At 36.8% G+C, this 17980-nt stretch overlaps 2 protein-coding genes across 3 annotated transcripts; one reads left to right on the plus strand and one right to left on the minus strand.

The window, feature by feature from the left end:
• Nucleotides 489–5792, plus strand: LOC109709048. Of its 2 annotated transcripts, none has more exons than XM_020231103.1 (4): nt 489–819; nt 925–1062; nt 1286–1888; nt 4881–5792. In XM_020231103.1, exons 1-4 carry the CDS (start codon nt 597–599, stop codon nt 5582–5584), a joined length of 1668 nt encoding a protein of 555 aa, XP_020086692.1. In that variant the 5' UTR covers nt 489–596; the 3' UTR covers nt 5585–5792. The 2 variants fall into 2 exon arrangements, with proteins under 2 accessions (XP_020086692.1, XP_020086693.1); XM_020231104.1 differs by having other exon boundaries at nt 701–833.
• On the minus strand, nt 6426–12525 carry LOC109709054 (DEAD-box ATP-dependent RNA helicase 37-like). The gene is made up of 6 exons (XM_020231125.1): nt 11854–12525; nt 11694–11777; nt 10332–10574; nt 8079–8246; nt 7773–7886; nt 6426–7674 (listed from the first exon to the last, which is right to left on the minus strand). Exons 1-6 carry the CDS (start codon nt 12523–12525, stop codon nt 7153–7155), a joined length of 1803 nt encoding a protein of 600 aa, XP_020086714.1. The 3' UTR covers nt 6426–7152.

Consider the following 17980-nt stretch of genomic DNA (forward strand, 5'->3'; position numbering starts at 1 on the left):
ATAGGAATCATGTATAAGGTCGAGATAGTTGTAGCCGTGGAAAATAATACTAAGGTGTAGTTTGGTGGTATAGTTGCTAAAAATACTATTTTTATATTATAAAAAATTTTAAAATTTGAAAAGCGCTTATATTAATCTTCACTCCACAAGTGCTTAATATGTTTTTCCGACAGTAGTTTCCACCGTAATTTTATATATAAAAAAAGGTTGAAAATACTTTTTTAAATTTTAGTCCTACGATAATATAAAAAATATTATTTTTATGACGGTATGGGATAAGAGTTAGGAGCTAAAGTAAAAAATAAATAAATAATTAAAAGTTAAGAATCCGATAGGGACCAAAATAAAATATCGGGCACAGGTTGGGGTCCAGCGGTGTAATTAATCCCACAAGCATTATAACTACACTTCACATGCATTATTAATGTCTCCATGATTACTTCAATTTATTAATTCATTTTTTCTTTCATTTTCTCCGCTCCTTTTTTCCTGCTCCCTTCCTGCAGAAGCAATTCCATCATTCACTTCCAAATTTTCCTTAATTCGTCCCCATCCACTGATTGAATTAAATCGATCGATCGATCGATCGAGCAAAAATGACGACTCATCAGCAGCACAGATTAATCCGACGGCTCCCCGCCGTCTCCGCGCTCCTCAGAAGATCTTCTTGGCCACCTGACGATGATCGTCATCGCAAAGAAGCGAAAAGCGCTTCTGCGCACCGTCTCGTTCCGCTGCTGCTGCTGCTGCTGCTTCTGCTGCTTCTGCTGCTGCTCTACGGCGCGATTTTTCCACTATCGATACTCGCATCGGAGTCCGGTGAGCAAATTAAAGTATTACTTAATTCGTTGTTATGATTTGATCATTGATTATCTACAGTTTTTTTAATTAATTTGGAGCTGATAATTTTTTTTCTTTTTGTAGAAAATTATAGTGGAAGAAGCAAAAACTTTAGTAAATCCATCAAGACCCACATACCGGTGGAACAAAACAGGCTGCAGGCTCGCAAAGAGAAGCCCAACTTTTCGTCTTCGCAAATTCCGTGCTCCAAACTTATCAACGGTTCGGCCCTGCTTCTGCTTTTGCTTTTTAATTTTAGCACCAATTATCTCGTATAAATAAAGTATTCGACAAGAAAAATAAAAATTTTAAAGCTTTTGCTGTAGTAAGAAACTAAGTTGTTAAAAAATTTTATTTTTTTAAAATAATATACTATACTCTATAGCAGGGCCAAACAGATAGGCAGACGTTGTGTTTGTATATAAGAAGTGCGATTTAATCACAGGTGAGAAGGACGAGACGAGCGCGCCGTGGATGGACGCCGACGGCCTGCTATGCTGCGACCGGAGCCACCACCGGACCGACGTCTGCTACATGAGAGGCGACATCCGGACGTTGCCCGGCTCCGGCTCTATCTTCCTCCACAACGCGCGGCACGGCAGCACGGCGCCCGAGAAGATCCGGCCCTACACCCGGAAATTCGAGCACGAGATCATGCAAACCGTTCAGGAATTCTCCCTCGTCCCCGTCCCCGCCAACGCCAGCACCCGCAGGCCGCGGTGCGACGTGACGCACCGCGGCGTCCCCGCGGTCGTGTTCTCGGCCGGGGGTTACACCGGGAACATGTACCACGAATTCAGCGACGGCTTGATTCCGCTCTACGTGACTTCGCGGCGGTTCACGGCTGCGGCGGAGGGCGAGGTGGTGTTGGCGGTGGCGGATTCCCGCCGGTGGTGGGCGTCGAAATACCGGCAGGTGTTCAAGAGAATGAGCAAGTATAGAATTGTCGACCTCGCGGCCGACCAGCGGGTGCACTGCTTCTCGGAGATGATCGTCGGGCTGCGGTTCCACGGCGAGCTCGTCATCGACCCGCAGCAAATGCCCAATGGTACATACTAAATTAAACATAACACTGCATGCAACCAAATAAATTATTTATCTTATTAAATAACTATTATGCCTTCGACTATGTGCTTGTTTAAACTGAATTATATTTATAATTATATTTAATCAAACGGCTTCTTAAAAAAAAAAAAAAAACAACACTAAATATATCATTGAGTTATGGAAAAAAGGTTCATTCATATTATAAGGTAAAATTGGCATTGGTTGTTGCCGCATCATTTTCAGCGCCACGTGGTGCGTTGTCGAGTCTCTAGCTTGTAGATAAGCCTAAATTATAATTTTTATTCTCAAATTATGAATTTGAAAATATTTTGTTACTTAAATTTTAATTTATGTAAATTTTATAAATTACTATAGTCAAGTTCTATAAGTTTATTTAGTTGCGTAAATATATGCATATGGCTGGTGTAAAAAATAATATAATATTTTATTTATTGTTCTGTTATAAATTATATAATTTATATCACTGTTACTTAACTTTTTATTAAATCAAATAAAATAATTTGTGGAATAATTTATAACAAAATAAAATTTTAGGACCAAAAATTTATTGGTAAAAATTAGTATTTTTATAAAAAAAAAAGAAAAGAAAAAGAAAAAATAATAATAATTGGTTATTGGCGTGCATAGGTAGCTAGCAATGAATGTGATCATGTTAGGTTGATGATGACAACAAATGGACATCGACACGCAAGAGATTAAGCAAAAATTTATTTAAAACAAAAAAATAAAATTTTTTTTTTTTTTTTGAGAGATAGGTAGCACGCTACCCGTTTCGTTTATTTCATTTAGAAATAAACTTAGCTATAAATGTTACGAACTTTTAGTCCCTCTACGTCATTTTTAAATAACAAGAGAAGCATAAAATAAAACTAATGAATGAACCAGATAGCTTACTATATTTTTTTCTTAAAAAAAAAAGCATAAAATAAAAAAAAATTTAAATACCATCCATATGGTTTCGTATTTTTTATTTTAATATTTTGTGATTTAAAATATATTATTTTTATATTATGTGATTTTATTTTTTTTTTCCTTTTCATTATTTCTTTCGTTAATTTTTTTTGTTAAATCAATAAAAATTAAAATTATAGGATACTAAAGTGAAATTTTGATAAATCACATAATACTAAAATGAATATTTGACAAACCATATATAGGGTATCTGAAGTTTTTTCTGTATATAATTTAACACAGATATAACGGAGGCGCTAATAAAAAAAAAATGAAATCATAAGGTACTAAAGTTATACACTTTAAATCACATAATAGTAAAATAAGAAAACATAAAATTACAATACTGGCATTTGAAGTTTACCCTAAAAAATATTGTACAGTGCAAATCGCGCTCATCTAATATATTTTTGTTTACGTGCGTTGTAATTTATTTTCCAACATCAAATAAAACTATTTTTTTTTATAAAAAAATGGAGTTTTACTTTGTTGCAACAGAATAGTACTAGCAGGACTTTTGATCTTTTTTTTTCTTCAGTACTTTGGAACTAATATGAATGATATGCTTAAAAAGAAAACAAAAAATAAGAAATTAAAATGTTGAAGACAAAAAGTACAGAAGCCAAGCTGGGAAATGCTTTGGTTCACCAAACATTCAACTCCCCCAACAAAAAAAAAAAAAAAAAAAAAAAAAAAAAAAAGAAGAGAAAAGAAGACAGCTTGGCATACAATTGTCCTTTTTGAACGTTTTATACGTTTGGCACCTTTCTAGACCTGACTGTCTGCCCAGGTGGTCTGAAAATTTTGTCCCCCAAGTATTATGTTAGAAAACAATTGCTTATATATTTCTAAAAAATTTTCAACTTTACGATTTAATATTTTTTAAAAGTTAATATTGAAAATACTTTTTCTACATTCCAACATATTTCTAATATATTTTTAAAGTTAAAATCTGTTAGTTAACTCTGTTATCTCTGTAAAATTACTATTTTGCTCTTTCAAGTATATCCTTCCATCATCATTGACTTTTTTATTTGTCCTTAAAGTTAGGGGCATAAAAAGTATTTTGACTTTTAGTCTTTTCAAATATACTCCTCTATCGTCACCAATATTTCTTATTTGTCTTTAAGTTAAGGACAAAATTGATATTTTAATTTTTTTTAACTGTGGTAGATGTTTAACTCATGTTTAAACCAAGTTAACTTAACAGGAGATAACTGCGGGGTTTGGTGATTGGTATCCGAGACCCAAGTTCGAATCCTAGTTGATTCACATTTCTAGCTAAATTTATTTCTAAATAAAATAAACGAAGTGGGTAGCGAGCTACCTATCTCTCAAAAAAAAAAAAACTGCGGGGGTATTTTGCAATAACGGTGGAACATATGAGAGATATTTTAGAAAGAAAAAAAAAAAAGGAATAAATCGGATATTTTCAAATCTACGAAGGGTATATAGCTAATTATTTCTATAGTAAATTTGCCTTTTGTTTAGTTTTTTCTAGAAGTAAATAGAGTCATTTTTCTTCTATATAACATATTTTTTATAATAGAACGTCCAAATCAACAATCAGTTTCGTTAAATATAATATAAATTATTTAAATTTTAAAAAAATAAATTTTATAATTTTATAATATTATTGGTCTAGTAATCATGTGATGCTAAATTTATCTTTATATTAGTTATTGTCGATTCCATATCTTGTCGTATGCAATATAGAGCCATCATCGTGTCGTTAGCATGCTCTGTTTTTTATCCTGTTCTTCTCGGCAGGACTCTGATCGCTTTTCGAATATTGGCGCCAAAAAAATATTTCATTTATAAAAAATTAATTTATAAAAATTAATGCTGGCCAAGAAGAGTCTTGCCTAGACCCTAATTATAAAAAAATTAATTTATAAAAAAAAATTATGATTTTTTGAGTAACCAAACATCGCTTAGTATTTGTATCTATCTATCAGCGATATATTTATTTGTTTAACGGTGTAGAATAATTCAGATAAGTTCCGATGCAAATGCTGCAGGAGAGGGAATTCAGGATTTCCAGGCACTCCTCCGGCAGGCGTTCGACGGCCCGCCCCTGCTGCGAAAATCGCGGCAGCGGCGACAGCAAGCTCCACTGCCGCCGCCGCCGCCGCCTCCCACCTTCGAACACAGCGAGCCTGCCGGACCGAGGATCGTCATCTTCGTCCGAAACCAAACCCGGGTGCTGCTGAACCTGCGAGAGGTCGTCGAGGCATGCGAGGAGGCCGGGTTCCGGGCGCAGGTCGTCGACGCCAAGCAGCACACCCCGCTGGCGGCGATCCACCGAGCCGTGGCATCCTCCGACGCGCTGCTGGCGGTGCACGGCGCGGCGGTGACGCACTTCCTCTTCATGCGCCCTCCGGCCGCGCTGCTCCAGATCGTGCCGATCGGGCTGGACTGGGCCGCCGACGCCTTCTACGGCGCGCCCGCGCGCAGGCTGGGGCTGGAGTACGTGGAGTACAAGGTGTCGGCGGAGGAGAGCTCGCTGTCGGACGAGTACGACCGCCGGAGCCCGGTGCTGGCGGACCCGAGCGCGGTGGCCGGCAGAGGGTGGTGGGAGATGAAGAAGGTGTACATGGACAAGCAGAATGTGAGGGTGAACGTAAGCAGGTTCAGTGCGACGCTGCAGAGAGTGTACCGGCACGTGTGCGCACTGCATCTGCATGCATGTGTGCGTGTGCATGATGTGCATGCGAGTGTTTGAGTACGTAGTTGATTGATTCAAATTCATTGGTTGGTGATGATTCTGTAAGCACAAAATGTTGTTTTTAGTTAGGAAAAAGATTAGTGATGTGATTAGTTAGAGCCAATTTTAGTATCGATCGGCAGGTTTTTTTTTTGTTATTACATTTTATTATTATTTAATGACTTCAATTTGGGTTACTCAAATAACAAAAGAAAAATTCTTTCAATACTTGCCCGCAACCGCAAGGTCAAAATGTATATATAGAACTTAACATTAATTATGGATCATTTTGAGAAAAATTACTTAATCTTTTAAAATTTTGATTTTATGATCTAATCGAAATGTTTGATTCGAGTTAGCTAACAGCAACTTGACTTCAAACTTTAAATGTGTCGTGTCGTTTATATTTGTATACTTCATCCAATCCTCACTATAAATTTATTAAAATAAGTAATTAGTTTAAATACTATTGACTGATCCAAACTAGAAAAATTTAAATATTAAAAATAACATCAAAATTTTTAAACATTGAATAACAATTTCAAAATAATGTAAGCTCTTACCTACCTGATATCTCATTAGATATTTTTCTTGATTCAACTTAAATTCTGCACTTCATCATATTCTCCCATACTCCTTGTTAGATTATCAGGGTTACATTAAAGTTAATACAAAAAAATACACATAATGATTGAGTATTTGAGAATGGGGCTAATACAAACCTCGTATTTCGTAGTCATAAAAGTAAACCTCCATCTACCGCGCTCGAACATTTAACGCCACATAACTTATTTCGACATCAAAACACTCCATTTACAATTTAGAAACATAAACAAACATCAAAAACAGATTTAAAAAATAGAGACAAACAAAAATAAATGGATCAAACAAGGAATGAACTACAGAACTGATTTTCTCCACTGTACCAATTACAATGTAAATCAACATGGTTCAGCATTTAGGGAAAAGATTACATGATAGAAACACAAATATTGCTACATCCTGCCGCAACACAAATGAGAACTAGCACTACCACCTGCAAATGAGACTCGTTACGGCGACTACGGCTTAAAACTACTAGTTTTTTTTCCCCCTTCCTTTTTCCCCTACATTTATAACAGTCAAATCTCCCGAAATATACAACAAGAAACCAAAAATGGAAACATAAGATATGACTTAGGATGATTTAACCCCTACCGCTAAATTAGGGTTGTAAAGTACACACTTGGAGAAATCGAAAAGAGGGGGGCATGAAACCCCACCAGGCATTTGGTAACATATTCTACAACCCTCCCTACAAAAGTTAGGCTCGATTAGAAGATTAAAAGGCAAAGGAAACGAAGATAGAACAGACGAAAACCTACCGAGCTAGTTGACCACTATCGCCGGAGAATTCCCGGCAATTGAGAAGTGAGAACAAATAAGAAGAGAGATTGTCGAAGGGGAAAGAACAAGGAGAAAAAGGAAGAACAGTTACCCAATTAGTCTAAATCCTATGCCTACAGCCCTACCAAAATTATGATTCATCGAAAAGGGGGAAATAGATTTCAAGTTCTTTTTAAATTTCGAGACGATGGGGGTGATCATCAGTCCCATGCGCTGGTGATCCCTTGACCACCATAGCCACCGCCGCTGCCCCCACCATATGCCGAAGACTGCCCATATCCCCCGCCTCCATATCCTCCACCACCATAGTAATCGCCACCGCCTCCCCCTCCCTTGCCAAAGGAGGAATCTTTCCTAAAGTCCCTGCCGCCAAAGCGGGGCCCGCCACCCGATCGGCGGTTCCTACTGCCACCACCATAAGAAGAACGAGAAGCATAGCGTGAGAGCCACGAGGGCACCTCCTGGTTCGCCTCTTGCATAAGTTCGGCGAGCGGCCTTGCCAGGTTCAAGTTGCTTTCGTTGAAGAAGGCGGTCGCCAGTCCAGTCTTACCGGCCCTCCCCGTCCTACCGATGCGGTGGACGTAGTCATCGATGTCGTTGGGCAGGTCGAAATTCACTACGTGCGCCACATGAGGGATGTCGAGCCCACGTGCAGCGACGTCGGTTGCAACTAGGATTGGAGTCGATCCACTCTTGAATGATCTTAAAGCATATTCTCGTTCCTTACGTAATTGTATAAAAGATAAGTTAGTATAAAATTGAGATATAAAAGTAAACAAAATAGTTTTAGTGATTCAGTGATCGATCATGATATTCCTACCTGCTGGGTTCTATCCCCATGAATTGTAGTTGCAGGAAAGCCAGTCATGCACAACCAGTGCTCCAGTGAATCAGCTCCTCTTTTCGTCTCCACAAAGACCAAGGTCAGAGCTTGCTGCAAGGATCAAAACGATTCGAATCAGCATACAAGAGGCATATTAATGCCCCATCAATCATACAATGAACAGAGGATAAGAGACATATCAACTGACTTATGATTCGAAGTAGATAGATATTGGCAAAATTATTGCATAAAGAGAAAAAGTCTAGAGAGGCAGGAGAAATCTTATGATTGAGTGGATAATACCTTTCCAGAAGCACCATTAGCTATCTGGGCATGGAGAAGGTCCATAAGATGGCTTCGTTTGTCCGCTTCCTGGACAAACTCAACTCTCTGGACGATCAAATCAGTGCTAGAGCCAACCCTTCCAACGGCAAGAAAGATGTAATTGGAAAGGAAATCAGAAGCTAATCTCTGCACAGACATATAAGTACATGTCAGGAAACAGTATATGACCGAGCTTTCAGAAAAATCTTAAAGAGAACATAAGGGCACAACAAATCATAAAAAAAATTGTGCTGCATGAGATTCTGCTTCGGCACGGACACACTAGTGTCCGAAAGGGCATGTAAGCACCCTATGCAACAAAAGTAAGAAATCAAAGATAAGGAGACACAGAATAACTAACTAATTGAATACATTCAATACTGTTTGTTTCCACAATTTTCTGTATCAAGCCCAAGTTACTATCATCATTTGGGTAAATGTGTTTGTCAAAGTGTCTTTTGTAATTTCTCAGTGAACTCAGCCATGTTGATCTCATCTTGGCCTCCTTCTTAAGGCACCTTCACTACTCCTTCACAATGGTGCGGCAAGTGGTATCTGTTGAACATATTCTTAAGTTCAAACCATCTTAATTGGCTTTTGTGCAACTAATCCTCACGAGTACCGCAATCAACTAAGTGGTATCTGCTGATCCACATTAATATCCGCATCATCACAATAACCCCACTAGTCAGTGACACTAAAGTACAGAAGTTGTTTTGCACTGAGAAACATGCGCAGATAGCCATTTGTTCATCCAATTTATGGGCCATATGATGATCATAGAGACAAGTGACAAATCTAAATTTTAACCATACTGTTACCAACTTTATGAGCAATGAAAGAAAATACATTGGACCATAGAGCGAGGGAAACAGGAACACTCCTTAGCTACATCTTCTCCATCAAGGAGAAATGCATCTCCATTTTGGTACCCTGCCTCATTAACATTCCATGTAAACAATCTTAGACCTACTTACCATACACTTTTATATTCTAAATTTTATCGATGTACTACGACCTTGATGTTCAACATTAATTTGGTCTAGCAATAATAGCACTTTTATCAACAAATAACTATCATGAAACATCGAGCTGAATACCTCTACTTGATTGGAATGTTACAAGTGCAAATGAGGTAGTTAAGTTTGAGCCTTGGTGTAACCAAATTATTACAGGAAATACCCATTTTATCAATCAATTATCATCGACCAGTTGTAGCTCCATCATACATATCATAATCATGTAAATTGTTATGTTAGGGAACTCTTTCCTTTTCAAAATCACCATGATCATACCACTCTCTAGAAATCCTATCAAAAGCTTTTGTGAACTATCAAGCATCAAATTAAATGTACACCTCCTTAAATTCCATGTTTCATTTTGATGATTTTAGAAAATTCAGAAACTTCTCAAGAAAAGAACAAAAAACCTAAAACCAAAACTGCAAACATTGTCAATACTCGCAACCCCCCCCAAAAAAAGCTCCAAGGGCTTGAATTAAAATTGACAATGATATTTTCAACCTTGAGAGTGATCTATATAAGAATAAAGACCGAACTCAGTTTGTCCAATAAACGAAACAATCACAAACTTTTAGGTTAATATGCATCCATACAAACAAAATATGATGAAAAAGAGGAACAAAACCACCACAAATAAACTACATAATTCTTTTACTCATTGTCTAGAATAAGCATGTGGAGTAGTAAGCACAAAAAGTAATTGTTTTCCATAGTTTCAGCCAAGGTTTTAAGTGCCCGTCGACACAGGCCGTACCGTGCCAATAAGATACCGGCACGATACAGATAGTAAGTAATTTTCTCAATAAAGTTCAAAAGATGTGATAAAAAGACATAATAAATAGTTAGAATATTTTATTGCTAAAGAAAATAAATATTTCATGCTATTATGTGTCGGCACACAAGAATTTTTTTTACCGGCAAACATCGGCACGGCTCGGCACGCACCGTGACGTACAATGCTGGCAAGTTTCCGGCACAACCCCGTGCCACGGCACTTAAATCCTTGGTTTCAGCCAACAATCATAGCATCTGTTCAAAGAATAAATGGAATAATTCTAATAAACATAAGCTAAGGTAGGGCAGTGTTAGAAGACAAATGTTAGTACGAGGTCCAAAATAATGTGTACAATGCCAGCATAAATAAATATGACAAACAACACTCTTTAAGAGTCTGAAAACACAGACAACAAATAGCGGCGAAGAAGAACACCTGGATCTCTTTTGGAAATGTGGCACTGAACAGCATGGTTTGCCTTACACCTCGTGGAGGCATGTCCATTTGCTCAACAATTCTACGGATCTGTGGCTCAAAACCCATGTCAAGCATTCTATCAGCTTCATCAAGAGCTAGATATTTAATCATCTGTAATGAAACCCTGGCACGCTCCAGCAAATCCACCAGACGACCAGGAGTTGCCACGAGGATTTCGACACCCCTTTCCAGCTCCCGCAACTGCCAAAGTGCATTTAACAATATCAGCAAGCTAGCATATTACAGTATAGGTCCAGATAAAATCCAAATATGAAAATGAGTTACCAACAAGTAAATTACCAAACAAACGGTAAAATAGACCCTTGCAACATGCGAGAAAGTAATACCTTCATGACGTGAGACAAATCAATGTTGCAAATTTCTAAAGAATTTCCAAAGAGGGAGATGAGGCCTTACACAAATCTCTAATTCAAAACAAATAAAAACCATATTAAAGGATGCTAAGGCCTAATTTACCAACAAAAAGATATCCAAGCAACAAACCGAGTCGATTTCACTAAAGGTGTATTATGCTTCTTCTCATACACGGGGGAGATTTATCGAAAGATATACACTCTGGAACAATTATATGGAATACTAATCTACTTTCTCCACTGCGGATACTTGAAATGACTTCGAGGAATGACAATTGATATGACAAATCCTACCATGTTCTAGTTTAGTTCAAGGCAGAGCTGAGTGAGCTGGGTTAAATTAGCCGAAAGCAATGGAAAACTTATTTAGGCCTTGTTTGGGAATGAATTGTTCAAACCCAACCGCTATGATGCTTTAGAGGGCCCAAATTCAGGAAGATCTGAAAAAACTTTAAAGCTTCCTTTTTCCAATCGTATGAAACGGTGGTGGAAGCCGCAACCCACGAAGCATCGGTGCGGTCACATCACCATTCCGAGAATTGGAGAAGGAGACCTCTAAAGATCTTTCAGACTTGTTTGGACCCTCTAACGTTTAGGCAATGCATTTTGAAAGAAGGTCTTTGATGTTACGGGCGTGCATGGAGCCACAAAGAATCAAAACCATACAAGATCACGCCAGCTAGCACAGGAAGTAAAATCTGTGAAACTTCGCATGATGTAACACGATTTTCCTCGCAGTTTTGCAGGAAACCAGGATAGCAACAGTTTAGATGATGATCCCACACAATAAGAGGATCTCCATCAGCACAACTGACATGCAAACAATTAGGAGTGTTCAGTAGACAACAACAAAAACCCTAGTTCAACCATCTTACACTCAAAATAAGAACAACTCACAGAACAAGCATAATCTAAGTGTGATCCAAGCAAGATCAAAATAATGAACCTGCTGATTGATCGGTGCTCCTCCGTACGCGACGACCACTCGGACGCCTGTTTGATACGCGAACTTCCTCGCTTCCTCGTGTATCTACACGCATCCATCGAACAAACACCAATCACGAACAACATGAAGGAGTAGGAAACAGAGAGATTGCGGGCATTACCTGCACCGAGAGCTCCCTCGTCGGGGACAGAATCAGCGCGAGCGGATACGCCGCCCTGCTGCCGCCCCTCGGCCGCTGCTGCTGCTGCTGCGGAGGGCAGCAACGCATGACGCCGCTGATGATGGGGAAGCAGAAGGCGGCAGTCTTCCCGGAGCCGGTCTGCGCGCAGGCCATGAGGTCGCGGCCGGCGAGGGAGATGGGGATGGCGTGGCGCTGCACGGGGGTCGGCTTGGCGTACTTGCACCGCCGGATGTTCGCGTTCAGCGCGTCGCCGAGGTCGATCTCGGCGAAGGCGCCGACGGGCGGCGGCACGCCGTCGCCGCTCGTCTCGACGGGGATGTCGTCGTAGGCGTCGAAATTGATGCCGGTGTTCTCTCGCCCGTCGAATGCCGCAGCCGCCGCCTCCTCCTCCTCCTCCTCGTCGGCGGCGAAGGGGTTCGGCTCGCGGTCCCTGCGCTCCCAGCCGGCACTGCCGCCGGCACGGCGACCGCTGCTGGCGGTGGTGGTGGTGAGGGGGGACGGCAGCAGGGCTTTGGGGAATGTGTCGGCGGCGGGGGCGGCGGAGGACGGCGGCGGGCGGCTGCGGAGGTGGGGAGGGACGTAGGAGCTACGGGGGACGGCGGACGCCGAATTGTCGGCGTGCGAGACGGAATCAGCCCAAGAGGACGGCATAATTCGGGGTTAGAAATTACTCGGCACAAAAACCCTATTCTTCGATCCAATTTTAGATCTAAGAACCATAAACCAAAGCAAGCAAAAAAAATGAAAAGAAAAAACAAGAATCAAAACTGTGAAAAATGGCGAGGCGAGATTTAAAAGAAGGGGAATTAAAAGGAGAAGAGAACCTGGAGAGGAAAGAGAAAAAAAAAAAAACGAAGAAACCCTAATATTTATATTCTGCAGCGCCTTTTTGTTGTTATGAGTGGAGCGCACAACAAAAATATCTTCTGTCGGCTGCAACGTCTTAATTTCCTTCTTTCAAATATATTGACAAAACCACTTAATTGTAGGAATTTTTTAAAAAGGGTTGTCCGTATATTTCTCAAATTTCTAAAAATATCTCATCTGTTTTTTTTCTTTTCTTCCAATATACCAATCATATGTTCCTCCGTTTAACAATTTAAGTGTCGTGATACGAGATCGTGCTGAAAACTTGTTGGCACGGTGCGTGCCGAGCCGTGCCGATGCGTGCCGGTCAAAAAAATTCTTGTGTGCTGACACATAATAGCATGAAATATTTGTTTTCTTTAGCAACAAAATATTCTAACTATTTATTACGTCTTTCTATCACATCTTTTGAACTTTATTGAAAAAATTACTTACTAATTTAAAGAATAAAGGGTTTTGAACTGTGCAATCGGTATGAAGTCTGTATCGTGCCGGTATCTTGTTGGCACGGTACGGCACGGTGGATACGGCCCGTACCGACATGCACTTAAAACCTTGCCTCCGTTATTCCAAAATACCCCTAGGGTGCGTTTGGTTCGAGTTATCCTGCCAGGATTACAAGCAATCCTGTTAGGATAACTGTGTTTGGTTAATCCGCTATATAATCTAGTCGTTAATGTAGCATTACAAATCGAGCAAGATTACATCAAAAATATTAATGGGAGGGGGGTCGTGTATCTTGCATTACTGAAACCCGCTAATACTACATATTATGTAAAATGACAAATTTACCCTCCAACAACCCTAATCTAATTAACAGCACTATTTTCATCTCTCTCTCTCGCCTTCCCCCCTCTCTCTTGCACACCGCTTTCTCTCGCTTTCTCTCTCTCTCGACGTCTCTCTCTCTCTCTCTCTCTCTCTCTCTCTCGCACGAACACGTATCATCTTCTATTGCGTCGTCCTCCCAGGTAATCATCACGATCTTCTTCCCTCCATTCGTCATTTTCGCAAAAAATAATATTCAAATGACCACAATAAGGGTAATTTTGGAAAAAACTATATTTTTATGTCAGGATTACTAAATTTTATAGACTGAACCAAACGTATTAATGCTATAAACACTGTAATTTACATTACTGCATTAAACCAAACGCGCTAATATAGCATCAATAGTAATCTCACGCCGAAATCCAAGATACCTGGATATGTCGAGATACTTTGTAATATTACATAACTCGAACCAAACGGGCCCCTATAGTTACCATCCGTTAAGTTAACTTGGATTAAATAAAATATCACTTTTGCCCTTAACTTAAAGATAAATAAAAAATATTGGTGATGATAGAAGTGTATATTTGAAAAGACAAAAAAAAAAAAACTTTTTGTGCCTCTAACTTAAGGGCAAATAAGAAAAAGTCGGTGATGATAGAAATGTATATTTGAAAGGCCAAAATAGTAATTTCACGAAAATAATAAAGTTCATTAACAGATTTTAACTCTAGGAGTATATTAGAAATAGGTTGGAACGTTAAAAAGATATTTTCAATATTAGTCTTCTAAGAGGAGTAAATCCGAAAATCAAAAACTTTTCAGCAGTATATAAGCAATTGCCCCTTTTGAAAACGCTCCTTTATTTTAGTGAGTATTATTATTATTGAAAAACAAAATTTATGAGTACTATTATTGTAGTGAGTCATGACCGACCGTCCCTAGAGCAAGTGGCAAAGGGCTTGGTGGTTAGTATCCGGGACCCAAGTTCGAATCCTAATTGATTCACATTTCCAGCTAAGTTTATTTCTAAATGAAATAAACGAAACGGGTAGCGTGCTACCTATCTCTCTCAAAAAAAAAAAAAAAATTATTGTAGTGAGTCCCGTAAAATGCATTTTTTTATTGATCGTAGATAGATTACTACATATGATATGAAAACTTATTATTAAGTGTTAGCTTATTGGCAAATACAATATAAAAATTTAATTATTTCAGAAATTTTATTATACCTTGCGAGATTGTAAAAAATTTTATCAAAACGTAATTTCTTCCTTACTACTAATTACTAATGATAAAGGTATTTCTCAATCACACACTGAAGAAATCCAAACATAAAATTCAGCAATTAAAACAACAACCACCTTCGCTTGATCCAAGAGAGAAAATGACTGTAAGTAGAAAGTCAATTCATGACTTATTCGCAATTGACTCACATAAGTATCGGGAATGAAATACTGAACTGAAAAATAAATTTCGTCGCAAACTATGTGCTTCTTTCTCTTCTGATCATTGTCTCATAATTACATTAACAGGATACACGATTCACATATAAAGCATCAATCAAAAACATTGATACAACATTTGAACGGTGGTATAAAGCTTGTATTCGTTGCAGATGCTTGGTACAACAATATGAAGACACCTTCTATTGTAGCTAATGTGGTGAAAATAACCAAACTTTAATACCCTGGTGAGTATTTGTTAAATTTGTCTTCTAATAATGCACAAAAGTTGTTAAATACATTATGTAATCACTGATTATCAATTAAGTATAAATTAAATGTTGTTGTGGAAGACAATACTAGTACCGCAAGTTTCGCTACATTAGGAAAAATTGCACAAGGTCTTATACATACTCTGCGGCACATCAATTACTAAAGGAGACGAATTACGACAATTCAACCATACCACCTGCAATATCAAATATTTTGAGCTTGGAACATATTTTTCAAGTGATGATTAATGTTTGAAACTATAGAAGCGATAACCTTTCTTTCAAGGTAACTAAATCTTTTGTACAGAGGATTTGAAGTTTTCGTTACCATTCTATGATTCATCAACCATCTTAAAGGATCAATATACCAATAGGTAATATTACTTTGCAAAAAATTAAATTTTTTATTTCTTAAAATTATATTCTTTTACTTTCTTTATGCGATTAAATAATTATTCAAATTTATTTCAACAGTGCAGATGCAGATAGCTCTACTTCACATGACTCTCAGAAAAAAAAAAGACCACGAAACATGTAAGTACTTTTATTCTGTCATAACTTTCTCATTTACAAATAAAAATAATAATTATTACTTTTTTTTTTATAGATTTGATGAAGATAGTCTACAGCACTCTGAATAATGAGAAGTCCTCTAATAGGATCCAACAAAGAGGATGCATATTTGATATGGATTCTATTATTGTGGCCTAAAAATTATTTATATTAAAAATATTTATAAACTTTGGCACTACTGTTTTGCTTTACGAAATGACTTCGTATCATGTACAAAAACTTCTTACATTTTTTTATTATAACTATTTTGCTGTAAGGAATATTTATATATACCGAATCTTTCTATAAAAATTGTTACTGATATTTTACTCTATTACGTGGCTTTTACAATGTATAATATAATAATTACGAACTTATAAATCACACCCGCTGCAAATCGCGGGTATATTACTAGTAATACATAGATACATCATGCATGCTGCAAATCGCGGGTACATTACTAGTAATACATAGATACATCATGCATTAATCGGATATTTTTTCCATGATTTATTTCATATAAAAAGTTAAATCTCTCAATTATAAAAAAAAACGATTGATGGAAAAACTGTAAATTCATATTATATAAATAAGTAGATGAATTTGATACTGGCAATAATTTTTTATTTAAAAAGGACTAAAATAAAATATATTTGAAAGGTTAGGAGCTAAAATGTTTTATGTTTTGTAATGTCAAAATCGAAAGTTTTAAAGACCAAAATGAAACTTGACTCAAAGTTTGAGGAGTGATAGCATTATTAGGGCATTTGCTTATTTATTTTGGCTACAATTTTTAAATTTATTCTAAAATTATAAAAATACTCTTCTAAACCTCAATTCCCACTAGTAAAGTGTTTGGAGACATTTTATGGAATTTTTGAAAATCATGAGAGTATTTTGGTTAACTAAGAGTACATTAAATATTTTTGAAGTTTTAGAGGGTATATTAGATATTATTTTCAAAAAAAATAAAGCAACACTACTTATGGTACATTCCATAGTGAGGTATACATCTTTCGTTCACTCCGTTCAAAGACTATTAATTTATTACTTGTCACATCAATCATTTAGATCGTTGTGAACTCTATGATGGGAGTATAAGATCTTCACCCTCCTTTTGAGCTGTACAAGTAAAATTTTCAAAAAATCCTACTTTTAAGGTGTACAAATAAAAATTCTCAAAAAAATATAGTATAACTAGAGGTGCGTGGTGATAAGATAACTATATGCATCTTATTTAATTGGATATAGTAAAAAGTACTATGATTATTTATAATTTATTTGATTGTATGCAGTTGAGAAAATGTATTTTTTTTTTAATTTTATCACTTTTATATGTGGGTGATGAGATTATTCCAAATGTAGAAGAGAAAATTACTTTTATTTATAAATAATTAGAGAGGTATACTTGCTTTGTGTTCAAAATTATTCGCTTCAATTGCTAACATTAGAATTACAGCTAATTTTAGTGTACTTTCAATTGCTGCAATTACTCCTCATGCATTTTCAATTACAGTAACTGAATTCAAATTTATTGAATCAAATACCGAATTTAGATTTGCATATAATTATCACTTTACTACCTCACTTGATAATAAATTTTAATAAATAACTAAAAATAAAATTATAAGATAGTAAAACATTTGAAATTATAAGATAGTTAGATAGTAAATAGAAAATGCCCTGAACTAAAAGACTAGTTGACATTTTTTATATTTTAGGGGTAAAAACGTATGTAATTTATTTAAATTATAAATCATTTGGATTTGACTATCTAATCTTTCAAAATTTTAATGTTACATAATCTTTCAATTTATTTAATTCGAACCGGTCAACGACACTTTAATTTTAAAACTAAAATGTGTTATTTATCTTTGCAGATTTAATTAGTATTCTCCATACAATATTTCTCACAATTATAAATTTATTACATTAAGTAACTAGATTAAATTTTGGAGTCAAAACGTAGTTAACTGATTCAAATCAAATAAATTGAAAAAGTTGGATGCTAAATTAAAATTTCGAAAGGGTGGGTAGCTAAATTCAAATAACCCATAGTTCAAGATAATTTCATATAATTTTATTATTTTGGAAAAACTTCAAATACCACCCCTATAATTTCACACTTTCTCACTTTAGTACTATGTTGTTTAAAGTGTATCAATTTAGTATCATGTGGTTTTATTTTTATCTTTTTAT

Source organism: Ananas comosus, linkage group 4 (genome assembly GCF_001540865.1).
Source record: "Ananas comosus cultivar F153 linkage group 4, ASM154086v1, whole genome shotgun sequence".
Taxonomy (NCBI): Eukaryota; Viridiplantae; Streptophyta; class Magnoliopsida; order Poales; family Bromeliaceae; genus Ananas; species Ananas comosus.